Source organism: Triturus cristatus, chromosome 12 (assembly GCF_964204655.1).
Source record: "Triturus cristatus chromosome 12, aTriCri1.1, whole genome shotgun sequence".
NCBI classification, from domain to species: domain Eukaryota; kingdom Metazoa; phylum Chordata; class Amphibia; order Caudata; family Salamandridae; genus Triturus; species Triturus cristatus.
The window spans coordinates 292,715,736-292,743,704 of record NC_140595.1 but is presented as its reverse complement, the minus strand read 5'-3'; the positions used below and the strand labels follow the sequence as shown (position 1 = coordinate 292,743,704).

Below are 27,969 nucleotides of genomic sequence, written 5' to 3'. Positions count from 1 at the left end.
TTCAAATGACTATTGCAAGTGAATTATCACTCTTGGAACTTAAATAAGTCTGTTTAAAGTCATTTTCCTGCCCGAAATTGGTCGAAATAGAAGCTTCGGAGTAGGAAAAAAAGTCTGTAAAAATTGATATTTTGGTCCCTGTGAGGCTTTAAAAAGTGGTTATTCAACATGAGGCACAATCCAATTGACAGTTTGAATCATTTTTTCTACAGTCCCAAAAAATAAATTTTCTGATGAAAAACGATGACCCCGGATCTATCAAACTTTCTTCAGATGTTCAGAAATGGTCATTTTTTAATGTTTAATCTTTTGACTGTAAACGACAATTGCATGTGAATTATCACTCTTGGAACTAAAATAAGTGTGTTTAATGCCATTTTCATGCCAAAAATTGGTTGAAATAGAAGCTTCTGAGTAGGAGGAAAAGTATGTAAAAATGTCAATTTTGGTCACTGTGTGGCTTTTTAAAGTGGTTATTCAATACGAGGCACAATCCAATTGACATTTTTAATAATTGTTTCTACAGTCCAAATAATCAATTTTCTTATGAAAAACGATGACCCCGGACCTGTCAAACTCTCTCCAGTTGGTCAGAAATTGTCATTTTTTAATGTTTATTCTTTTGACTGTAAATGACTATTACATGTGAACTATCACTTTTGGCACTAAAATAAGTTTGTTTAGAGTTATTTTCCTGCCCGAACTTTGTCGACATAGAAGCTTCTGAGTAGGAGGAAAAGTCTGTAAAAATGACAATTTTGGTCACTGTGTGGCTTTAAAAAGTTGTTATTCAACAAGAGGCACAATCCAAATGAAATTTTGAATACTTTTTTCTACAGTCAAAAACAAATCAATGTCCCTGGACCTGTTGAACTTTCTCCAGATAGTCAGAAAAGGTCATTTTTTAATGTTTAATCGTTTGACTGTAAATGACTATTGCATGTGAATTATCACTCTTGGAACTAGAATAAGTGTGTTTAAAGTCATTTTGAAGCCCGAAAATTGTTGAAATAGAAGCTTATGAGAAGGAGGAAAAGTCTGTAAAAATGTCAATTTTGGTCACTGTGTGGCTTTAAAAAGGGGTTATTCAACATGAGGCACAATCCAATTGTCGACCCCTTTACTTTTAAAACTCTTTTGTTCCCCTGCTTCCCCCCGTTCCCTCCTGCAGTCCGTATGTTCTCTGCCCACCACGACCCCCCCACCCACTCCCGTTCGTGCCTTTTTGAACGTTTGCATTTTTGTTTACAATGCAATAGGTCTCGCGTAAATACGAGTCCTATTGCATTTGTAAATGCTTCTTTTCTGCAGGGATTGGCTGGCTGAGTTCGCACTATATTTTGCTTGACCTGTCCAGACTCTCGCATGCGCGCGGTGCTTTACATTGTACGCATGCGCGCCAAACTAATGACTCTGTTAATGGCCCTCTGTGCCTTTTTGTCTGCGCGGAATGTGTGAATAGTCGTCGCGCTGCTCCAGGTCTGGTTTGTGTGCCTCAGTTCGATTGACAGCGCCGGGTAATACCGGCTGTAGCGCCGACCACAGTCTCCAGAGACGTGCTGGCTCCGGCCTGACTGCAAACAAACGAGGGCTGCGCTCCAGGAAGGAGCGCGTGCGTTTCTGCATGCAGCCGAGCAGAGTGCAGGTAAGTGTAATGCAAGGCTCCGAGAGTGTGCCCTGGCCAAGCGGCCCCTAATTCACCCTCTGCCACAGATGTCTCTGACGATCAGTGTGTATGTCAAATCACAGCACCTACCGGTGACTCTATGGGTCCTTGGGGACAACTCTTTGACTACTACGGTTGTGTCTTGAAGTCACTGCAGACTCTCTCAGTGAGCCTGTCTCTTGTCATCCATTTGTTTAACTCTTAAATACAGCGGATGTCTAATGATAACTGGGTGTTTTTAAATTGTCTACAGGGAGTCTCCGATCTTGCCTATGGGAAAAAAAGAGAGAGGGAGAAAAAAAGAAAAAAAAAAAGAGATGGCCAGGGTGCGTTTATGATAGACACTCATTATAAGACAAAATTCCGGTGACTAATGCCCACGGGTTGTGTGCCTGGCGGTCACTGTGGATATTTGTAAGGATCACTGTGTCTGATTGCTCAGCAGGCATTTGATGGAATGCACTTCAGGAGATAGAAGTGATCAAGGCAGCGAGAGCAGATACAGTGACTAGGTTTAACTGAGGGGAAGTTTGTGCCTCACTGCCCTCTGAATCTGTCCACGTGAGTGTGACTGTCACCGTCACAAATGATCTCTTATGATCACTCACTGACAAAATCAGCCTTATCCAAAACATCCGCACTTAGTGTTAGAGAGGCGCAAGGAAGCACCATTTCTACACTAAGGTCACTCCAGGTCCTACTGATGGGCAGTGCAACGACTCTGGCTCACATTGGTTCTCTCCGTTATAGTAGTTGAGTGTGTTAAAGTGAATTTCTGCGGGTGTCTTTGATTACCTTTATATTCGTCACTACATGTGTATTTGAGTGTCACAGAGTGTCTATGGTGGACACTCTGAGTCTGCGAGTCACTCCTGGTGTTTCTATAGTGATGTTGAGTTTCTCTTCTGATTACGATAGATCTCTCCAAAGTCGCAGTTGGTATTTCTGGTGGCTGCTTGCAGGAACTCTACCTTCCAATCACAGGGTAGCTTGATGCCTACTTTCTGGAATGCTTGAGAAAGAAGCGCTCAGTAGTCCGGATACAATTTTCTCCAGGTTATCCTATTAAATGGCAGGTCAGGGGTTAAAGAAGAGGTGCATGTTTTGTGTCTTACAGCAGCCCTATTCTATGTTTTACTGAGGTGTGTATGATTTTTATTGCATGGCTACTCTTTGAGCCCCTGTAGGGCCTCGTTCAAACTAAATAAACTTCTTAATATTTAAAATTGTTTAAAGCCTGGTTTTCTGTTTCACAGTGCATTTGGTGACTGGTTAGCTGCCTTGGTGTGTCTTCTCTTATGCTATCAACGTTTGTATGTCATAGTCTGTACCTTTCACATAGCATTCTCCTGCCGTTTCACATTGATTCTGAGTTTTTTATCCGAGACGTGTGTCTGATTCACTTTATGTTGATATGTTCTTATTATTGTTTCTTGAACTGTCGTTTCTTTGGTTGCAGTCATATTCATTGAGTTATCTACATATGATTTTGACTTTAGATGCTAAAAGTAACAAGTGACCACCGTCAGCTGAGGATGTCATTACGCTGAAAATACATATGAGCGAGGCTACGTTGTAGTAATCTGTGCTAATTACTTATAAGGTCCCAAAGGCGAGACCGATTGCATTGCAAATGCTTGTTTATTTTATGCAACTAACAACCATTGACAAAGCTAATAGTTCTGGCTTGTTGTAGGTGTAACGTAACTTGTTGTTATATATCTGGATACAATGACAGCATAGTGTACCACCTGACTGGTATTTTACCTCTTCTAAGCACAGATTTTTAGCTTAGTAGTTTTAAGCCACGCCTTAATTACATCGCACACCCCCTTTGGAGAGACCCCCAGTTTTTTCATCCCACTTAAAGCCCTGGAAAGAACACCATGTCACAGTCACCTCATGGCCTGGCACTGTGCATCATGCATGACTCAGATTGCCTATGTGCAAGGGCATAGTGAACCCTAGCCCCACCCCACCCCACCCCTTGCTTTCGGACTTACAGCAAGGGTGACATTCTTGATGGGCCTATTCTGTCTGCAACTCTGCAGACAAAGGATCAGCTCATAATTAATATGAAAAGGTGGGTGAGTGAGTAAGTGAAGGGATGGGTGGATGGCTGGATAGATTAGCGAAAGGGTGAATGGCTGGATAGATTAGCGAAAGGGTGAATGGATGGATGGATAATGAGAGAAAGGATGGATGGATGAGTGAGTGGAAGGATGGATGAGAGAAAAGGTAAAAAGATGTATGTGTGGGTGGACAGGTAGATGGATGGGTAAAAGGGTGGATGGGCGAGTGGATGGATGAGTGAAATGATGGATGGGTTGATGAATTTATAAGTGAAAGGGTGAATGGATGGACGGGTGAGTGAAAGGGTGGATGTAAGGGTGGATGAGTGAGTGAAAAGGAGGGTAGATGGGCAAAAGGATGGATAGATGAGCGAATGAGTGAAAGGGTGCATGGATGAGTGATAGGGTCAATGGATGGATCCATGAGTGGATGAGTAGATGGGTGGAAGGAAGGATGGCTAAGTCAAAGGGTTGATGGAGAGAGGAAGGGAGGATGGATGACTTAAAGGGCGAATTGGTGGAAGGATGAGTAGGTGAAAGGCTAAAAGGCTGGATGGATGAGTGAATGGATGTATTGGTGGAAGAGTGGATGGATGGATGGATAACGGATGACGAGTGAAAGGAGAGATGGAGGGATGGATGAGTGAATTGATGGATGGTAGGATACATGATGGATAGGTTTGCAAATGTTTGAAAATGTTTGGATATGGATGGGCTTAATTATATTTAAGGCTCCCGGTTTTATGGTGTTTTTTTTTTTTTTTTAACATTTCAGTCTGTATTTATCCATATTTATTTTTTGCTTTGAAGGTTTAGTGTTTTGCTATATTTGACTAACTGCCATACACCTGCATTTAGGGAAATCTCAAACTATTTTGAACTTCCCATGCTGCCTATCGGCTCAGCATAATGAGTCACCCCACAAGACGCACACTTTGTATTTATTTTTATAAGCAGAAAAATGCAGAAGACAGGAAACACTTTGTTTTCTGTTTGTAATTAGCTGTAAAAATCCGGGAGCCTCAATTATATTCTATTTAACCCTGGGCGTAGTTCGCGAAGTTGCACTACGCAAAGCTACGCAAAGTGCACTTCGCACTACGCAAGCTACGCGTAGCACGTCGTGAACTGCGTAGCACGTCGTGAACTGCATAGTACCCTGTTCGCACTGTGCAAGATTTCGTTTTCAATGATTGCATAGTGCGGACAAGCATCCGGCACTGTGCAATCATTGAAAACGGCATCTTGCACACTGCGAGCTGTAGCGGCAGATTTCTCAACGCGGACTGGTAGTTTCTCATCGTGAGCGGTCGCGAGCATACGCGACCACTCGCAATGAGAAACCTGACCTCCTCGCGTTGAGAATCTCGCCGGGATGTTCATTTTCCATGCTCGCGATCGGCAACTTGATGTTGCTGATCGCGAACAAGGAAAAAGTCTCGCCGGGATGTCATTTTGCTTGCTCGCGGTCGCCAACTTGATGATGAGGACCACGAGCAGGCAAAAAATGACCGCTGCACTACGCAATGCTACGCAACGCATGTTTGCACTGTGCTACGTGCAATTCGCGTAGTGCGAAGTAGCGCAAACTACGCGAGAGTAGCGTAGTGCTTTGCCCAGGCTTAATTCTATTGCACGACCTCCTCTGATGTGTCTGGGACAAAAGGGAAGTTTTACAAATTTTTGTCCTGAATTTTGACCTCCTGTCCTGAATTTGTGTCCTGAATTTGTACCTTTTGTCCTGAATTTCTACACTCACCATCCTGAATTTGCACCCATGCCAGTTGGTCACCCTAGTTGTACCTGTGGGCCTGCGCTTTTTTTTTTGCCGAGAACAGCATGTGATTGCACTTGCGCCATTGCGCTGCCCACACGACGGCGTCCCCGGACTGTAGCACGCACCTGGCGAGAGCAGACCAAGCGAAGGTAGACGGGGGGCAGAGCCGAGAGCGCCTCCCTCGGTCTTGACCAGTTGGAAGGAGGTGATCTGGACAGAACATCAGAGATGGCAGAGAGGAAAGGTGCACACTGGCCAAGTACTGGATTAAGTAAAAATGAAACATGGTTCCTTGCTTCATGTGGTTAGACATTTTATTGTTATATTTTCTTTTTTCCCACAGCTTCTCAGTCTAGACAGTACTGCTCGCTTTCTTCATAATGATTCTTCAGCGCCAATGTTTGATGTAGGATAAACGGCTGTAAAAGAAAGAAGCACATGTATCATATAAAGAAAGTGTACTGTTAAAAGATTAATAAACCGAACAATATCTTTACAATTAGTTTACCTTTACTTGAGTGGAGTATGGTGAAGACTGAAAGAAAATACACTGTGTTACAAAAGCACCCCTAGATGAGAATATGTTCTACTGTTGTTGGTGTTTTTTTACAAACTTTATTATTTATTATCACATATTAACATAGATTCCGTAATGACCCAACATCATCTCAGAACATCATGGCTACACATTTCTTTTCTTTACTGTAAATATTTTAATTAATCTAACGGTTAATAAATTCAATATTTCAGGTGCAATAGTCATTGAGGCGTGCGGTGAGTCTTGGGTCTTTTTGATGGACAAGATTGTTGACACTTCTCTCACCTTCTTCCAGGTCAATCTCCTTATTCCCTCTCTTCGAGAAAGTACTCTAGACAAGGTGATCGGCAACTTCCACTCATATTCCTGACCATACCACCCCTAATTCCGTTCCCATAATTCTATCCAGGGACCCATGCCTTTGTGAACTTCTGTAGACACGATCTTACTTTTCAAAACCTGTCCATATTATGCCTCCATTGTACTGCAGGGGGGGACTTCCTTACTCCCCCAGAGTATAATGACGACACATAGCTACTATCAGAGCTGTAGTACAAAACAGTGAGGTGTACCTTGATATGTTTAGTCATCCCAGATCCCTAGGCACACCGTGGCAGATTTACAAGCCCCCTGCGACACTTTTACGTCGCCCTTGCATCACTTTTGTGACGCAGCAGCAGCGTAAACAATGCGCCACGTCGCGACATTTACACCGTGACACATCTAGGGAGATGCGTCCCGTTGTAAAGCACTGCGCCACATTATACCTGCATCTGGTATAATGTATGCAGGGTGGGCGTTCCGACCCAAGAAAGCCTCGTAAAAGTGACGCCGTGAAATCTACAAGATTTCACTGCGCCACTTCTATGACGCTTGACCCAGACATAAGGAGTGATGCAACACAATAGGAATAGGCATTCCTGAGCACTGCTGGGGTTGCGTTGTGCTTGCGACATGATTCTAGCAATGCGTTACCTTTACGCCAAAAGATGAGTGACGCATCTGTCATTCCTTGCGCCATATTGTGCCGCATTGTAAATGCAATGCATCCATGGTGGCGCAACGTTTTTTTTGAGTGACGCAAGTAAACTGACAGAATTCTACTAGAACGCAGAGCTGCATCAGTTTCTTGTAAATCTGCCCCACCATCTGTCAGGTCAACTCCCACTGCAGAGCAACAGCTCTTGACACTGTATTACATACAATAAGGGAATGGCCAAAATTCCACCATTTTTGGCCGGAGATAAAGTCCCTTGTTAATCACATCCTCCAAGGTAACAATCTGACACGGTTTTACCCATCTTAAAACACTTCACCTACTATACACTCAAACACATTTTTAAGATGCATCAGATGAAATCCTATTCATATTGCGAATTCACGTGGGTATCTAAAGGCTCCCCCCCATTCTGTGTCCTCCATGGCACCCACGTCATGCTCGCATTTATTTGTATGCTTATCTAGGGTGGGTTAGCAGTTGCAAAGCAATGTCCTATGTATTTGTGATATTGCATGTCTATTTAGAGGGTCACCAGTAATCTGTATTATTGCGGCGATTGCCCAGGGATGTCCTGCATTTGGGCGGAATATTTGGTTAGTGCCTGGCGTACCTGAATATATTTTAAGTATAGGGAATCTGCCATTGCATATTGATGCCTAAGCTTGTCAAATGTTAACAGGTCTCCCTCATACAAAATATCGCCCACTTTGGGACCTTGTGGGTATGTATATCCACTTTTGAAATCCCGCTAGTTTCATCACATCTGCCAGTATCCTGGGATCCCGTAGTGGAGTCTCTGAAGTGATTTTACATTCCCACAAATATTCAGATATTTAAAACTGTCCTTGTCGAGATGTCTAACCTTTGTGTTTCCCAAACTGTACAACTACTTCTGGTCACATGTGGGCATTGCCCTTCTATCAGCTAACACTGTGAGCTCTCCCACTCATTCACCACTACCAAATGTGCGGCCCGAAAATGTAGATTCACATTGGAGAGGACCGCCTCCACCAGAACTGGTGGGGGGTAGTATTCCAAAGCGTTTGACACCAAATACGACATGTTTCCGTGCAGCCATCCCAAAGTTAGCAAGAGTATATGGTCAGGCTGCACCACAAACCGCATCAGAGGAGGTACTCCGAACGCTGCAGAGGGGCTCTGCTCATGCAGGGGCACCCTCTCACATAAAAACCAAGCACTCTGCCTTCAGGATTGTCAAGGCCTGCCATAGGAGTGACTTATAGGTTTTATATGTGTGTGCAATGGTAGTGATACAGGTAGGCTATACCACAGTAAGGGGTGTAACACCACCTTACCCAGGCTGCAGTAGCAGACCTGTGGTGTCATTTTGGAGTGCTTCCCAGGGGGGGCATAATACATGCTTCAGCCCCTGGTTGGCCTCTGAGGTACCTATGCCCTGGGTACATAGTATACCATATACTAGGGACTTATAAGGCACTCCAGAATCCAATTAGAGATGTACCTAATGTACATGGAAACCATTTTAGAGAGGAAGCAGCTAGGCTGGGGTCCTGATTAGCAGGGCCACAGCCAGACTAAGGTCGAAAAACAGGGAAACACCAGCAAAAAATGGGGGTACCCATGTGAAGCAGATCCTACTCTCCTACAGTGGGTTACGTGGGAGCGAAGAAATGTCGGGCAGTGCAGAAAAGGACCATCTCTCACTGGGTCATTCTCTGCATAAAGATCTGCTACGCTTTGGCTAAGAGGCAGCCCCTTAAGGTATTAAGAGCTCATTCTACCAGTGGAAAGGCTGCGACCTTGGCTCGAGGTGTCCCAGTCCTGCACATCTGTCAGGCAGCAATGTGGGCATCTCAGCACACGTTTGCCAAGCATTACTGCCTGGACAGTCAGGTCCCAGGGACAGGTATTTCGCTTGTTCGGTCCTGCAGGACTTTCTAGTGTGAGAAATTTGTCCACAGTCCACCGCGAGGATGGTATGGCTTGGATATCTATTTTAAGGTAAGGAATCTGCAGCTGGAAGTCCCTACCAGATAATGCAATACCGAAGGTAAGTAACTTGTTCATCTGATAGAGACAATATCTAGCTGCAGATTCCTTACAGGCCCACCCATGCCTTCCCGCTCTGCTGACTTATTCATTAGGGCTAGGATTACTCCCTTTTTCAGAGCCCTAGTTTTGGCAAACACTTACGTCAGACATTTCATAGCTCTGCGCTCCTACTGATGTCCGCGTGCCTGAGTGGTGCCTAAATAGGTGACCGCGATGTCATAACCGACATCAACGATGCCGACGACATCACACGGAGCCGAATGGAGCCACCCAACGCCACGTGCAAGGGGTACAGCTCACGCAAACATTTCCGGATCCAGCCTGACGCCTGGGAAATTCTAAAGTGAGGAGTCTGCAGCTAGATATTGTCTCTACCAGATAATGCATTACCGAAGGTAAGTAACTTGTTCTTTGCAGCATATACATTGTATACTAATGTGGGCAGTATGATCAATTTATACAATACTGTCATTTCCATCAGTGTAAGTGGTAACTTTCTTCAATGTTCCATGTCTGTCTTATATTCCTCAAATATTTGCTCCACATTCTGGCAGATAAACTTCGTAGAGTCCAAAGTAGTAAATATCCTCACATATTTAAATCCCTCACATATCCATTGTATGGGGAAAGTTCAGTTTCTTAGAGGGCTCCAGCCCCTTACTAGGCATGCCACCGTACCCGACAATATGTTCTACTTTTGATTCCACCTTTGGCTCTGTCTGCCTACATGTAGGGTTGAAGTTGTAACACAAGCTTGACTGGAAACTAACTGAAGGGGAAGTTCTATTTCTAGTACTGTGTTTCACATGTTCCTTTAATCAAACCCAGCTGATCCTTTGGTACTGGTTTGCTTCTCATTACACCACTATGTGGAGCACAGCGCTTTTTTACATTAAAAAGGATATCCTCCCTTTGGTAATTACCTACTAATGTTGTCTCCTTCCTTATTATTTTGTATCCCATTCTGCTATTGCTGTACTGTATAACATAACTGCCACTCTCTTATCATGTTCCCTCCTCCAGTTACCCTTCAGCATTCTACAGAATTCCTTACTTACCTGCTGTAATATTCTTTCTGATTGGTGTATATTCCACACACAGCTTCCTTATCATTAACTGTTTCCAATTAATACTATGTATATTGGTACCACTGAGCAATATAAATAGTTGGCCATCAAGCCTGTGCCCCTTAATAAATGGCGGGAGGGAAAATACCTGGCTCAATGATCCTCCTGAAGGGCTGCGCAAATCCCCTCACAGTGACCACTGATGAGGATGCCCTCAAAATGTGATAAGTGGAGCGGCATTGAGAGACAAGGACAGCAAGTATTTTTGACAGTTAGAATTCCAAAATGGGTGCAGTGATCAATCTATACCGGATTGCCATATCCCCCTTGAGAAGAGGGTCCTTCACTTTGGTGGAATATCTAGCTTACAAACTTCATCAATGGAAATAGCAGCTAACTTAGCATTATTTTCTATCGAGGGAAGGGGTGAGGGGCAAAATGATCTCTCTCTCAAAAAAACTATAGCCACTATATTAGCACAGAAACAAGGGAAAGCCCCTGCACTAGACAAAGTCCCATAGATCTTTATAGACCTGAAACGTGGATCTGTGGTCGTATATAAACTCATTGTCTAATACCTTGTTGGCAGGAGGCGAGATCCCAAACTCCTGGAAATGATCAATAATTATTCCTATTCATGAGAAAGGAGATAGAGGCTCCCCAAGTAATTACAGACCGATAAGTCTGATTGAAAACGAAACACTTTCTGCATATTATCTAATACTTATCAGACTATGGGACTGGATCAGGGAAGCAAATGTAATATCTCATCTACAGGTGGAATTTAGGCAGAAAATAAGAATAGTCGACCAAATATTATGCTTCGTTGCGATCAAGTGGAGGACAGTAGACCTGGAGACTGTTTGTCCCCTTTGTGGATCGATGCTCCGCATTTGATCTTGTTCCTAGGACAAAATTATGAGAGACCTTGTCAAGGATAGGGGTACCAAGAGGCCTGTTGACTCTAATACAGGAGTTGTATTCTGGTAACATCTCCACAGTTAGGTGGGGCCCAGGTGGCAAATTCCTTGAGGAAATAACGATACACAGAGGTGTGCACCAAGGGTGCGTACTGGCTCTGTCTCTTTTCCTTCTCTATATTAATGAGTGCTTACCATTCGTGCTCAATTGTGATAATGGCTTCCCAAGATAGGAAAATACTGTGTCTATTATTTGCAGATGACACTTTACAATATGACAAAAACCTCTCCAAAAGAATGGATAGACCTGAGGAGGTTTTTGATAACAACAAAGTATATGTGTTGTAACTCAAAAAATCCAAAACGAGTTACATGGTGTTTGTTGATAGCAAGAACAAGACAAAACAATCTATACTATTAGATGGGGAAGTCCTGGAGAGGGTGCCCGAGTTCAATTACTTAAGTGTCTGACTGGTGGACTCCCATAGACGAATAGTCCAGTTGAAGAAGAGTACCATGACTCTGCAAACCTTATGATCGTTCCAGCATGTTGTTTTAAATAGGACATCCCTATTCCCTATTTCTCCAACCCTGGAAATATATAGAAGTCAAGTCTGTGGGGAAGCCCTTTATGGGGCTGAAATTTGGGGGCATTGCAATCTGGAAAATACTGAAAATGCATTTATAAAGACACTACTAAAGATTCCCCAAAGTACCCCTACACTTCCAATTCTTATGGATTTAAAATGTATGATCTATTGCTGATATTGCCGCATTGAGGTCTATCCAGTTTTAGACAAGAGTATGGTCAACAGATGAACTAGAGCCATATTGGGTATGGCTCCGAGGGTTGATTGAAGGCTCATGCACAGATAAAATCCCTTAGTGTTGTCACATTAAGAATCGGCTATCCTTGATGCCACAATGTGTATGGTGCGGGTGTTTTCACTCTATATGTAAATGGCGAAATGTTTGATTGTTATACAACTACATGTGACGCTGCACGTTTACACTGTATTATCTGGTTGTACCAGCGAATGATTTTAAAAAAAAGAATTGGCTATCCAAGTTAGGCCTGGGGGGGACTTATTGGTCAAATCCTTATGAGCTCCCAAGAACTGCTATTGAAAAGCTCAATTATCCTATTGGAATTTTGTGCTAGGACTGAAAATTTCAAGAGTACCCGCCAGCAGTCGAACAGATGTTTTTTTTTATCTTTCACATGTTCTTTTGAATTTGAGATATATGTAGATAATATAACCAAACCGTATGCACAAGCACTTTAAGCCAGGTTTAGATCAGGGTCCCATTTACTACTTGCTCTTACGGAATCGTGGACAAATAAGAGTGATGTGTCAAAAACCTTTCCAGTGGGATGTGCTACCATAGAGACTATTGAGCACCTCCTATCTCTTTGCATAGCGTATACAAAGCAACGATCACTTTGGATCAAACCACTCTGTAAATCTCTGGGATTCAAGGTTCGTCACACAGTGCTGAGGGTTTGCAGAACTAGTACTAGTGGCTGGGTCTATTTTTTAATAGTCAAATTTTCATCAGCCATATGGCTTGTTAGCTCCAAGAAAATCCAGGGTCAAGATATGATGAGAATTTGCTTAAATGGTGCCAGAGCTGTTAATAGTGCAGACAGTGGTGGCTGGTGACATTTGAAAGTGGTAGGGCGTAAAAGTTGGGTATGAGTGTTCCGTCTCGAGCAAAACCAACAGAAAAGGTGTTTGGGCGTTCTCCTCCAAAGAAAGTTTTGAAGAAAATAGTGACAAATGGTGAATTTTAAAGCAATTTTGAGAAAAGGAAGGAGGTTCATAAAGCAATTGTGAACGTGTATTCTTGAACTATTTAAACCTATTAAAAAACTGCCCCACATCTTACTGCATTAAATATGTTCAACAGTTACTATAGTGTGAACATTGTACAGTACGCTGAAACTATGGAAATGTTTCACATAAGCAATCTGAATATCCAGATTAGACAAACATGCTTCAAATATGAATTTCACCATCAACCCTGGACATAACTGCCAATTAACAAATAGAAAAGCACAGAAGGCCAATTCAGTTGATTCAAATGTGAATCTCACCATCGACAATTCTGACTAGCTTTCCCTTCTTCAAGACTGTGTGGCATTATTTATGTTTACTATCACTCTACACACTACAGCAGGCAGCAGTAAACACTCACCGGGAGAAAACATTTCATCTTAAAATGTATGTTTTCACAACAATAAAAACAATATATATACTGAAGGGGTCCAATACTTGAAAAATACACTGACTGCTTCTATTTATCGCCCCTACCCCACATCTGTCAGTATGAAGGACCCCCAAGCACATTAACCCAATGGGATAAACAGCCCTCCTGTGCATTAACAGCAAACTCTGTCCGTGCACATAATCTGTTATAATGGAGTCAATGTCCATTCACACTTCATGCACACAATATGCTCACACCAGGGCAGTGGACACCCATGCACACTTCACGAGGACACAGGACAGAGACCCACCCCGACACGCACACATCTTTCCAAGCACAGACTGTGTCAGAAACATGCATACATTCATTCTTTAAAAGAAGGCTCGCAGAATGAGTTTTTTTATTAATACTGGGGAATGTGGTTATTCGTGGCTTTTTTGTTTGACTACATATTCTGATTAGGAGGACAGATTTACCATACAGTTGAACTTCTGCATCACGTCCAAACCTTTTGCAGTTACATTTATCCACAGTACCTTTATGCTGCTCCCGCCCGGTGGCTGACAGGGACTGCTCTCACTTTCTACCACCTTCAAAGGTTGATCAGGGCTCCTTGATTTTTTCTCGCGCCGGAGCCAGTTCTTTATTTTTCTGCCGGTGCTGGTTCTGGTTTGGTGGCAGGTTTCCCAAGGGTTTCTTGACTCGCAAATTCACTCCTTCTTTGGTGCCATGCTGTCAAACTTGAGCTGCCTCACAAACTGAAGTGAGGTGCACAGTGCTCTGCTTTCCTCCAGCTGTCTTTGAGTACCGCAGCCTGGGGTTCCAACAGCGTAAATGTCGACTGCCCCCCACGGTCACGCCGCCATTGCCAGGCCCGGCAAAGATAGTGGGAGGCCAGTCGCTGCACATGTGGGAGGCCCTCGCTGCACTTCGGGCTCTCTCCATCTTTCAGGGGCACCCACTAACCACTACAGCGCTTCCCCAATGGCAAGGGGTCGGAGTATCCTCCCTCCACTCGGCTGTAGTTCAAGGCTGTCTTGCGGGCACCTTCCTGAGGGGCAGTCGCAGAAGCTGTGTAGGCTGCTGCGAGCAGCCCCCGTTCGGAACTCCACTGTGGGCCTGGCCCCAGCTCCGGTGCCCTTTCGTCGAGGCAGCAGCAGTGCGAGTCCAGGGCTTGGCACCTGCATAACTCGGGCGCAGCCTCGCGGGTCGCGCTGGATCACTGAGCCACCAAATGACCGCCGCCTCCTCCCAGTTACAATGTTGATGATGCTGTTGGCTCTTTTAGGCAGTTTCCCGCATAGGGACTGCCAGAATCCGGGCCGAGAATCCCCTAGTATTCGTGTCTAAGGAGGGAGACAGAGCTACAGTCGCGGCCGGCATTACGGAAAGGCAGCCTCCCTCCCTCCCCTCCACCTATCACAACGCTGCAATGGCAGCGTTGTGATTGGTGAGGCGCAGGGGAAAGCGCCCCAGTCGCGCCATTTTCTCCTACATAGGGAAAAAGGGAGAGTGGCGTTCGCGCTCAAGGGCAGGGGGGGAATGGCTTACCCACTGTTGTGGGTACTGACTGTTTGGTCGCCTCCAGTGGCCGACCAAACAGTCAGTACCCACAACAGTGGGTAAGCCACTCCCCCTAACCACAAGCATGACCGCCCACCCTCCTGCCCCAAACCAGGCACTTCTGCTTTCTCGCAGTGCGAGAAGCAGAAGCATAAAATGGTAGTTTTTACCATTTTATGTTTCTGCTTCTCGCACTGTGAGAAAGCAGTGAGGCGACGCCCAAACGCCCCTATCGAGGAGCCGCCACTGAGTGCAGAGCCCAAGGAAATTTCTGTCTTTTATGGTCTTTATTAATTTGCATGTGATCTTATTCATGTATTTTATTGTTTTATAAGTACTTATGCGTGTACCTTTTATGGGTCATATGAACCAAATAAAGGCCCTGCCTTTTCTTTGCATACAGGGAGGTGCCTCAAAAGGGGGTTGGGCACAGCCCTTTTGAACTTTTGTTTGGTCACCCTGTCAGGGGTCCATTGTATTTGGTGAAGGAAGGATGGGAGTTACCTCTCAAGCCCCCAAAGCAAGACATAGTGGACTATGTACTTGGTCTCCGCTACAGGATGGCTGAGTACATGAAAAAGGCAAGCAAAAACCTTAAGGCTAGCCAGGAACTGCAAAAAGCCTGGCATGACCAAAAGGCTGTACTGACTTTTTATCAACCAGGACAGAAAGTGTGGGTGTTGGAGCTTGTGGCCCCAGCAGCTCTCCAAGGCAAATGGAGTGGACCCCACACTATTGTTGAACAGAAGGGAGAGGTTACTTATTTAGTAGACCTAGGAACTCCCAGGAGTCCCCACAGGGTTCTCCATGTCAACAGGCTGAAGCCATATGTGGACAGGGCTGACATGGGCTTGCTCATGGCTACTGATGAGGGACAGGAGGAAGAGAGTGACCCACTCCCTGACCTCTCACAGAACCCTGATGATGGGTCAGTTGATGGTGTAGCCATGGCAGGCAGCCTCACTGCCCAGCAACAAGCTGATTGCAGACAGGTGCTCAATCGGTTAAGACACATGTTCTTACTGACTCCAAGTCAGACTACCTGGTGCACTCATGAAGTGGACACAGGGGACAGTCTGCCTATTAAAAATAAGATTTATAGGCAACCTGACCATGTCAGGGACTGTGTCAGGACAGAAGTCCAGAAAATGTTTGATTTGGGAGTTATTGAACCCTCAGATAGCCCTTGAGCTAGTCCAGTGGTCCTTGTGCCAAAACCTCACACCAGTGGTGGAAAAAAGAGAGATTAGGTTTTGTGTGGATTACAGGGGTCTCAATGCAGTCACTAGGACTGATGCCCATCCAATACCAAGGGCAGATGAGCTCATAGATACTTTGGCCTCAGCCAAGTACCTTAGCACATTTGACTTGACAGCTGGCTACTGGCAGATCAGACAAGCTGATGATGCTGATGATTTGTGGTAATGCCCTTTGGTCTGAAAAATGCACCTGCCACTTTCCAAAGGTTGGTGAATACAGGTCTGGAAGCCTTTAGTGCAGCATATCTAGAGGATATTGCTGTCTTTAGCTCCACCTGGGAGGATCACCTGGTCCACCTAAGGAATGTTTTGGAGGCCCTGCAAAAAGCAGGCCTAACTATCAAGGCTACTAAGTGCCAGATAGAGCAGAGTCAGGTTGTGTACCTGGGCCACCTTGTATGTGGAGTCCAGGTTCAACCACTGCAGAGCAAAATCCAGACCATCATGTACTGGGTTGCTCCAACCACCCAGACTCAGGTGAGAGCCTTCTTAGGCCTGACTGGGTACTATAGGAGATTTAAGGGGTATGGATCAATAGTCACACCCCTGAATGACTTAACTTCTAAGAAAATGCCCAAAAAGGTTCAGTGGACAGCTAGCTGTCAAAAGTCATTTGATGACCTGAAGCAGGCCATATGCACAACTCCCATTCTACAGAGTCCTGATTACTCCAAGAAGTTCATTGTCCAAACAGATGCATCTGAATTGGGGGTAGGGGCTGTACTGTCACAATTGAATGATGAAGGTCAGTATCAGCCAGTAGCTTTCATAAGCAAAAGGCTGACCCCTAGAGAGAAACGTTGGTCAGCCATTGAGAGGGAGGCCTTTGCTGTGGTTTGGGCTCTGAAGAAGTTGAGGCCATACTTATTTGGTACTCACTTCATTGTTCAGACAGACCATACACCCCTCTTATGGCTAATGAAGGTAAACACCCCAAACTGCTTAGGTGGTCCATTTCCCTACAGGGGATGGACTTTACTGTGGAACATAGACCTGGGAGTAACCATGCCAATGCAGATGGACTCTCTAGGTATCTCCACTTAGAACATGAAGACTCAACTGGTCAAGGTTAGTTTAATGTCCCTGCGTTTGGGGGGTTGTGTAGGAGAGTAGGATTTGCTTCAAAGGGGTACCCCCACTTTTTGCTGGTGTTTCACTGTTTTTCGACCTTAGTCTGGCTGTGGCCCTGCTAATCAGGACCCCAGCCTAGCTGCTTCCTCTCTAAAATGGTTTCCATGTACATTAGGTACATTTCTAATTGGATTCTGGAGTGCCTTATAAGCCCCTAGTATATGGTATACTATGTACCTACGGCATAGGTACCTCAGAGGCAAACCAGGGGCTGCAGCATGTATTATGCCACCCCTGGGAAGCACTCCAAAATGACACCACAGGTCTGCTACTGCAGCCTGGGTAAGGTGGTGCTTGCACCCCTTACAGTGGTATAGGCTACCTAAATCCACATATATGTACAGACACATATAAACCTATAAGTCACTCCTATTGCAGGCCTTGACAATCCTGAAGGCAGAGTGCTTGGTTTTGTGTGAGAGGGTGCCCAAGCATGAGCTGAGCCCCTCTGCAGCTTTTGGAAATACTTCCTGTTGGAAACCGGGCAACCGGGTTAGCAGTCACCAGGTTCCCAGCACAGTGGTAGCTTGGCTCGAGCAGTTGGGGGTCAGGCACCGTGTTAAGCGTACGTCACACCCACACAATAACCATGCGTTCATCCGTTCCAAAAACGACACTACACCGTAAAAATAATGCAAGTCAAGTTGAAAATATATATGTCTTTATCTTATTTTCTCTTAGTTGCAGGTTTCATTACATAAATACAATACACTAAGATTTTCCCTTACAAGAGCAGGACAAATAAATAATGCTACTTTGGAATTTCAAGAAATAGGTTCAGGACCTCATTAAGCATAGAATAAATAGTTGTGCAATAAATACAGATGGCAAATAAATATAGTCAGACCATAAATATAGTGCAGGAATAAATTAGTGGTTGACAATAAATAAAGCACCTCCAATAAATAAGGTAAAACAATCAATGACAGTTACAGTTCAAAACATTTTCATGAGGTCACTTGGTCTTACTTTGCCCATACACAACTTAAGGACACTTGGATGGCATGGGGGTGCCCATCCTAGTTTGGTCAAGGCTGGGGCCTAAGCTGAGGCAGAACAAGGGTAACCTAAAGATCTGGCCCTCCAAACTACACAGGCCCTCACAGATGTCACTGCACCAGTCTTAGTTCACCCCTGGCACTCCCAGGCTGGTTCTAACACCCCTCTAGCCCCTAGAATGGTCTTTTAGTGCTCCACGGGGCCTTAAACACCCCCTCTACCACTTACTGCCCTTTTCACGATGATCGGCTCCGCTCGGCACCGTGTCGACGCCGTGAGGCGGCTCCGGATCGATGTCGCTGGGCGGCCTCGGCTCGATGTCGCTGGGCGGCCTCGGCTCGATGTCGCTGGGCGGCCTCGGCTCGATGTCGCCTTCCGGCGTCGCAGGGACACGGTCTCCCCGCTTCCGGGTGTCTCCGGAGTGCGATCTCCACTCCCAACCTCCGGCGCGCTTCACCTCAGTTTCCGGCGACTCCGGTGGGCGGACTTCACTCCCCCGTCGACGCCTCACCTCGACCTCGGGTGAATCTCCACTCGACCTCCGGCGCCTCTCCACGACCTCCGTCGGCGCCCTCACCTCGACCTCGGGTGAATCTCCACTCGACCTCTGGCGCCTCTCCACGACCTCCGTCGGATCACTCACTCGACCTCTGGCGGCTCCGGGTACGACGTCTGCTTTCTGTCAGCGCCACTTCTCTACCTCAGGCCCCAGGTCTCCAGGCTTCTCGACGTCAGGACTCCAGGAGGACACCACTGAACAGGTCAGGAACTTGCTGTTCTTCCTCTTTAAGGCCTGTTTCAAATGTTCAGTTCCTTAAGATGGTTCTTCTGGTCTTGGTCCCACACAGGGCTTTAGGCTGGGCTTGGTCAGTAGGGACTAGCATCAAGGGTGGGTTTCTGGACCCCACTCCAAGCACTGGTTTCCACCCCTGCTGCCTTACTCCGACCTCCTTCTATATCTGTCCTCTCTCTTCTCCAGTCAGTTGCCAACTGCCACCCTGAGATGGCCTCCCAACATTCTAAACTGCCTCCCACTGTCACAGGGTTCTAGAATGTTCCAGGAGGTTCTGGTGATGTCACAGGTGACAATGGGTGGCCACCATTTTGTGTCTCATGCCCTCAGACAGAAGTTCCAGGGGTAGGGAAAATGGCTCCCTGACCCTGCATCAACACTAAAAAGTCTGGTGGTTCCCAAAAAGGAAAAATTATAATAGGGTTTGAGGCAGAAGTGGGACAAAATAAATAATGATGAGGAGGGACCACCCAAAGGGCTGACAGGTCTAACACTTCCTTATGGCTGTTCTGTGATACAGCCATACCATATACTCTTAAGTGCATTATAACCTCGCGGTAAATGCTAACTTTGGAATGGCTGCATCAAAACATGTCGTGTTTTGTGTCAAACATCTTGGAATACTACCCCTCCGCCAGTTCTGGCGGCGGGGGTAGCATTCCACCCTTCCAGAGGGAGAGACATGTTCACCCTGTAGGACTTTCCTGAGCCCTGGCATCACAAAATGGATGCCTCTGCTACAGACACGGGTCTGGCCTCTTGCTGCTGACCGAAACTCCAGCAGGGGAGGCCTGGACAATAGGTTTCCTGTTGAAGGGAGGTGTAACCACCTCCCCAGACAGGCAGATGTGTATTGGGGCTGGGTGGGAGCATTCTCTTGTGCTTTGAAGTCCTGCACTGGGGGCATGTTTGCTGTCCCTGTGCATAGTCTAGTTCAAACTGGTTGCAGGGGCTACCTGTCCCTGCTCTGGCGCGAAACTGGATAAAGGAATGGGTGTAACCACCCCTCTTTCCAAACCCACCCATAGGTGGGGCCTTAGAGTTAGTCCATCCCCTAAACTTAGTATAAGTAAACGAATCCAGTCCCTAGGACTTTAGATTACCCTGGACGAAACTCTGCAACACAAATCCTGGACCTTCGACTAGAAGACTGAAGAAATCTCCCTTGGGATCAAGGAGTGACTCCCCTGCTTGGCAGGCACCAAAGAAGCAACTGACCGGTCTGCAATTCTTTAGCTCCCGTCAGACGCCGAAGTCTCTGCATCCCCACAGGTGGATTTCCAGACTTCCCCGAGGCTACCCTGAGTCCACAGCAAAGCTGAGGCCCGTGGCTATCGTGGGTGACGTGGAACGTGACCCCTGGACACCATGATCTTTTGCAGCAACAGCATCTTCCTGGACTTACTCGAAGTTGTGCTTTGGGCTCCGAGTAGCCCCAGCCTTGAGCACCTCCTGCACCGAAGTTTGCTGGCCTCCACTCCACGAGTGACCCGTGGGCCGGTTTCAAGTGCGACCGCTTGAGGCTCCTTCGCGATCACTAGCCCGTTGGCTAGCAGGTCCCCACAAAGGCAACTCCTCTTCTTCTTGGGCTTTCCTGGTTGCTCCAGAGGGCCCTGACTTACCCTCGCTGGGTGAGTCCTTCAGACCTTGCTGGTCTACACCGCAGTCCTTTCTCTATTTCTACGAACCAAGGCTTATTGGGTCCAATCTGGTCGCCGACACCGCAGCACTCGACAGACTTTGTGGGACAGCTCGAATACGGCTCGTGGACTTCGTCGATGCCTCCTGAACCTCGTGGCTGAATAGTCAAGACACCCATCAACTCACCTGAAGCACCAGACATCTGTGGGCATTGGTCCATCCTGCCCTCGGTCACTGGCTGGTGGCCCAGACTCTGTCCCATCTGCTTTCAGGTTCCTTCCATCCTGGATCCAGGCTTGGATCGCTTCGGACACTTCTCTTCACGGCAGCAGCAGTTCTTTGCAGGCTTCAATTGTAATCAACCACGTGACCCGACACCAAAAGACACCTATGCATCCGGCTTCCCTGGGTGAGGTAACTCAAGTACTCCGGTGCTCCCGTGGGTGCTAGCCCTAGAACTTCTTAAGTCCAAATGGGTTTGGTCCTGACTGATTCTAAGTGTCCTTAATCTTTAATTTTCCAACCGTGACATTGCCCATAGAAGCGGGAACCCGCGGTTGTGTCCACACACTGCATACAGTCCCCGTGGGTCCCCTGTGTCACTACCTTGGGTGGTTCCTTGGGGTCCCAGCGATTCTACAGGCTCTAGGCCTTGTGTCTAATTCAGTCGTGGTTCTTATACCACTTTTTTAGTATATGGTTTGGTACGCCCCTAGGGCCCAAACGTGTATTTGTGCTATTACTGTGGATTACTGACTTGTAACTTAAGTACTTCGAACTCTAACCTCATAAAGAGACTAGGGGGGTGTGTTTTATCTTAAATACATATATTTTAAATATATACCTGGTGTGGTTGTCCTTTCATTTGATCATTCAAGAGATTATAGACTGGTAAAACAAGCTGCTTTACATTCCTTCAAGACTTAGCCTGAAGGCTGCTCTCCATAGCTACCACTAGGATAGCTTTCAATAAAGGTTGTCTTTAACCTATACCAATAAGGGGTTGTTTGGACTGATACAGGGTGCCCACTAGAACTAGTGGACAGCATATATCAGGCCAACTTCTCACAATGATAAGTGGAGCTGGATGGAGTCTACAAAGACCTGCTTGATGCTGCTTGCAGCGGTGAGATACACTCCTGTGCAGCCATGTAGCACGTACCCCAGTGTATTTCCAGTCCTGGCAGTGGCCTTTAGCAATTGCACCCTATAGTTTACCAGTGCATACCGAAGAGTTTGAGCATGGTGATCCGCAAGATGAGAGCAAGAAAAGGGCCAAGCCAATAGTGGGTAGTGGTTGCCAAGGGGAAGACAGATTGCGGACCACTGGAAGCCGCGGGAATCACATGCATTTCTTTGTTTGAGGTCATGTCTTGCGAGTACTGACCGCAGCCGTGCCATTGGAGAATAGGGAGTCCTGAGGCAACCTGGCACAGATTCTGACAATTGAGAGACCTCACGCCCTGTGATTTATAGCTGTAAATTGTGGATTTACCTGTCATTTACTGAATGCGATGGGGCACTAATGCGATAGTGAGGCATATTTACATCTCATAAAGTTTGTAACCAGGTGACGATCCTAGTGGTGTTAAGATGTCGGCTAGCTCCTGCTTCCCTCTCTGAGGCTATACCCTGTGCGCTTATAGGCGGTGATCAATGGAAGAGGAAATAACAACCAAATCAAACTTACATTTGATTTAAGTAGGCCCACTCGCACCGCAGATCGAGATGTGGAGAGACAAGCAATAGATCAGGGACAAAAAGACACTAAGGGTCCGATTCCGATGTCGTTTGGAAGGCCTCCGAATCGGATTTGGCTTTACCACATCCGATTTTTAGCCCTTTTTTCTGACCGAATCATACGCAGGTCCGGACGACCAAGTACAATGCGAAGATCGCGAACGCGTCGACCGAATTGTTTCCCAACCAGATCCAGTCCGTACGACTCGTACGTAGACAAATCTTGCCGGGCAATGAAGCCGGATTATGAGCGAGCAAGTACGATGCACGATTCGGTCAGCCGCATCGCCTTGGTCTCAGCGAGACAAAAAGGCTGTTGGAATCTTACTTCGGGGACGTAGCAGGCTCCCTTCACTCGGGGCCCTATGAATCTGGCACAGTGGGCTGCCCATGGTTCGCCCTGATCCAAGCATGCACAGTGTGGCGGGCAACATGCGGTGCCCGCCACAGGGTGTTCGCTTTTCCCCACCCACCCCTTTTTGCTATGGGAGCCTGTGTACGTGTCCAGTATACAGGCTCCCATAGAGTTCAATGGGAGTCCGAGCGATTGCATTGTACTCGCTCGTCCCGACTCCAGGAGCTTGATTCACTCAAAGCCCAACGGATCTGAGTCGGACGGAGGGCTTTACTAGCGAGGTCGGAATCGGGCCGTAAGTAGATGGATGCAGATGGTAAAATGCTAATAGGAGACTCTTGCGAATGTCTAGTAACAATTGTTGGTCAGATTGACATGCTACTACACACATGGATTGATAAGCATGTTAATTGCATCAACATGGCAGAAAGGCAACTCAGCACCGCCCTCAACCTTCGTGATATGAGAGGTGAATAAACTCCTCAAAATGTGAACAGATTCTAGGTGATTTGAGCAAAACATGAAGGTTTGGTTGGAGGTGAGGTTAGGTCATAACAATCTCTGCATCATAGATGTGCATGAATGCACGAACACTTGAAAGATGGAGATTTACATAGATGACATGCCCACCACACTTGTTGACAGGACAGGGCTCTCAGCAGTTTTCATAAGTTTTTAAAGTCTCTTCGTTTTATTTCATGCAATGAACAAAAAAAGCTAAACAAAAACATTCTGGGGGTGGGAGACTGTCTACTTGAAGAGGCAGCTGACACTCTTCCTTTACACAATATCGACCTTCTTAACCTTTAGTAGAGCACCGATTTCTGCCAGAATATTTAGATAAGTAGATTTTCACTACAATAGATCAATAGGTAAAATGTGATACTGAAGTTTAATATGAGGCTAGAAATAGTCCACATGGTGTAGTCCAGTGGGCTCCCACAGGGCCTGGGATTGGGGCGCGCTCCTCCTGGCCTTTCCTCCATCATTTCTTTTACTTTTGTAAGCCATGTCATTTATAGTGTGATGCTCGTGATTGTACTGATAGCTAAATGTTTCCAATCAAAGTGGGACTCACAATGATACTAAAAGGCTATGACCTGTAATGAAATGGTGCATACAAGTGGGCTAGTCCAGTAACTGCTAGCACGGACGTGTCCCCCATTGTGTGTAATGAAGTACATGGTAGACGTTACAGGCACACAATACTGTAACCTATTTGTTTCTCTTGTGTAGTTTGTTCGAAGTTTGGGCGAAGCAGGCTATTCACTGACAGTTGGCGTGCTCAGTGTGGGAAAGGGATAGCCTCTGTACAAGTCCCCAAGCAAACAAGTCCTACTTGGAAGATTCTGGAAATACAGGGTACAGGATGGTGACACTGCTGTGGTCTGGAGTGAGGTGAATAACCGCAGTCTGGGACTAAAACAAGCATGGTTACTCTGTGCACGATCATCCTTAAATCTAATATCACTCAGATGCAGCTGCTATCATGGAATGTTAAAGGGCTGACCAGCCTCAGAAAGGTACTAACATATTTGACTAGACATGAGACTTGAGTGGTGTTTTTGGAGGAAACTCTCCCGACACCCAGGTCAGAATGCAGTTTTGCAAAGGGCTGGGGAGGCCATTGTTTCTACTCTGCAAACAAACCATGCTCCAGAGATGGCCCTCATACTTGGGAGAGGCCTGCAGTTCCAGAATACTTGCACAGTATTGGATAGAGAGGCTAGATATAGTGCAGGGGATATTGAGGAGCAGCCAAGTGTTAATGGTTAACATGCACAGCCCTCACGTGGACTGCCCGAGGTTTTTACCAAGCTATTGGCTTCATGCATGGGGACTGACCCATGGTCCATCTTGTGGTGGTGATGTTATTCTTGACCCTACATTGAATAGGTACACTACTGCCACCAAACAACGTCCAGAAGTTGCACAGGTGCTGAACATATCCAATAGTTTGTAATGTTGTATTATGTGGCCAGCAGACTTTGATGGAACTAAAATAAGTGTGTTTAAAGTCATTTTCATGCCCGAAATTGGTCAAAATAGAAGCTTCTGAGTAGGAGGAGTAGGAGAAAGCTCGAGAGTTTGGACCAGAGAGCTGAAAGCCGCCTAACCAACATTGGGAGAATTGTATATATAGAGGGGAGTAGGGGCTGGGCCAATGTTGGGTGAGAAACCTGAGAAAGTTATATCTGAGGAGTCAGCCTCAACTGCTCACAACTTAAGGCCTTTAAGGAAGGTACTGAACCAGCTATGAGTAATGATGGGAGCAAGCATATGTCAACTCAGGGGAGCAGTAATAACTCTGGGGCTCGGTCTGATGCTGATGTAGGGGAGCTTTATTTTCCCTCTCTGATCATACTGACGGAAATGAGGAGGACCTAGAGACACTGGGCAATTGTTCTGGCAAAAGGGACTCTCAAGACTCTCATGAGAGCATACTCAGCAATGAAAGCTCACCGCCAAATAAAGGTGCACAACAGTTAGATCTGTCAACGGTGAGAAAGGGACCTCCACAAGAGTTTGTGTGACTATGTAGGTGCTCTTGGTCTCGGAGGAGGTAACTCACCTAGGAAGGATCTAGGAGGATCAGGATATTCAGATACTCCTACATTGGATATAATCTACCAGAGCATTATGGTGCATGTCGAGGAGACGCGCTCGGAGGGACAGAAAACTCAGACAGCAAACAGGAAGATACAGGCAGCTATAAGAAAGGTTTCAAAGACCTGCTTGGAATTTACAGAGCAGATGGCAGAAATAGAAACAAGAATAATGACCCTTGAAAGTGAAGTCGATAACAGTAAGAAGACTACAAATTCCTTGGAAGGCCAGATGACGTACACCCAGTGGAAGCTGGAAGACCCAGAGAACAGGCTGAGAAAGAACAATCTAAGAGTATTGGGCATACCTGAAGGAGTCGAGGGGAAACCCAGGAAGGATTATTATTGAGCTGTTTAAAGGGGCCTTCCAGGAATTACATGCTAGGAATTGGTAGAATGAAATTCAGAGAGCCCACAGGCTTCCCTTCGAGCAACAACCTGGTCATTTGCAAGAAGGGGGCAAACCAAGGGCTATGTTGGTGTTCTTTGGTAACTTCCTTCTGCGTTAAATGCGAAAGGTGGGATAGCGATTTTACTCAATGAAGAATACAAGTGGGCCCAAGAAATAATCCCAACTAAATCAAAGAATTTTCAATGTATCAAGATTAAGTTTGGGATAGACCCACTAGAAACTCTAAAAGATCTACTAAAGTGTAATGTTTATATCCCACCTGGAGCAAAAATGCACATTGTTGCTATAGAAATCCTCGAGGATATCAAAAAGACAGTAGAAGGACAAGGTTATCCATCATTCTACATCACGGACGACTTCAATGGGAAAATATCAAATGAGTTACTTCAAAAATGGGCAAACTGTCACAAAGAAGCCTTGGCAATCTCCATTCCACTATTTCCAAAGGAAAACAAAGCTGATAAAAGAGGGAAAATTCTATTAGCCTCACTCCCATTGTTAGGTGGAATAATACTAAATGGTAATGTAGAAGGAGACATTCCCGCATCAAAGACAAGACAAGGGAAATGTAGCTCCTCACTCCCGGACTACATGATTTGTTGCTCGAATCTATTCAGAACAGTTTCACACCTCAAAACTAATTTTGTACATGGCAGTGACCATGCTATCCTGCAAGCAGATACAGAGTGGAAGACAGAACTTTCTTTTTCAAGACACATTATGTACATTCATAGCACAGTTTTGGTAAATCAGGCCCAAAGACAGATTCAATGGAATTCAGTAACACTAAATAAAATCATTACCATAATCGATACAACGCAACGATTACTTAGAAGTCACTCCACAAATTCGATAATAAACTTCGAAATGGTCATCAAAAAGTTATTACAAAAACTACAGGAAAAGCTAAAACAAAGGGGTCCAACAAAGAATACAAAAAACCAAAATTTGTTACAAATACAAAACAATTAAATAAATTGATAAGATCGCAGTTTATTGAATACTCTGTATCAAAACAGCTAGAGATTAACAAATTGAAAAATCAATGCAGGAGAGAAAAGGCAAAAAACAAGGGAATAACCCAGGATAAAAACTGGGTAGACATTCAGATAGCAGCAAAACAAAATAACCAACGCGGCTATTGGAATATAATTGCTAAAGAAACCTGCACAAAAAAACCATTACAAGCCATCCCGGTGCCTCCGGCAGAATGGGAATCATACCTTGCCAATCTATACAAACTAAATACTAAGTCAGAAATTTCGAATAATCTGGCGAGAAATCCAGAAGTAAAATCTTTAAATATTGGAGCACCAAGTCCCTTTTCAATTGAGATATATATATATATATATATAAGGCGAGATCAACGGAAGCCACGGATCCTGACCAAATCCCGATCAAGGTCCTCCAATGCAATCCTAAAGCATGGAGCAAGATGTTATCTCCCTTTTTTAACCACATCTTTGTCACTGGGGAAATCCCCAAATCTTGGAAGGGGAGCATTGTAATACCTATACACAACAAGCATTTACAATGCAATGGTCTCTGCATTGTTTAAGTTATAGCTATTGGCATTGCTCATGACATTATTTTTGTTTATGTTTTAAAAAAAAAACATTTTACGGCATTGTTATTTACAATTGTTATTTACAATGTCAATAGCTTAATCACTCTCAAATGCGAGACCTATTGCATTTGCACCCACACACAGAGCCACTCACAGAGAGCCACTCACATAGAGCAACCCACACACAAATAGAGCCACCCACAGAGCCACCTACACACACACAGAGTTATTAAAAGGTGTTTATGATGGCGTGACAATCGTATGCTCTAAATACACAAACACAACCGGTATAGCCATTCGCCGCAAAGCACGCATTTACACACATCCTTACGAACACACTAATATGCATAGATGAGTGCCCACACAAACACAATGCCCACACTCTGGAAACTCATATGAATGAAGAGGCACACACAAACACGCACCCACGAGTGAATAGGCACACACACACACACACAAGCATGAATAGGCATGAACACATACACACACATCCGTGCAAACACACTAATCTGTATAGAGGAGTGCCCACACAGACAATGCAAACACACACGAAGAGGCGCACACACACACGAATGAAGACGCACACACAAACACGGATACGCGAGTAAATAGGCACAC

At 45.5% G+C, this 27,969-nt stretch overlaps 1 protein-coding gene across 3 annotated transcripts in view; it reads right to left on the bottom strand.

The window, feature by feature from the left end:
* Nucleotides 1-5,811: 5,811 nt before the first annotated feature.
* Nucleotides 5,812-27,969, bottom strand: part of SPMIP8 (sperm microtubule inner protein 8) — a 164,218-nt gene continuing 142,060 nt past the window's right edge. For 2 of the 3 annotated variants that reach the window (XM_085636807.1, XM_085636806.1), the window contains exon 8: nucleotides 5,812-5,934. In XM_085636807.1, coding sequence (XP_085492933.1) covers nucleotides 5,904-5,934 — 31 coding nt within the window. In that variant the 3' untranslated portion in view covers nucleotides 5,812-5,903. Of the gene's footprint in view, nucleotides 5,935-6,023; nucleotides 6,051-27,969 lie in introns of all 3 variants that reach the window. The other variant, XM_085636808.1, reaches the window with a different exon arrangement.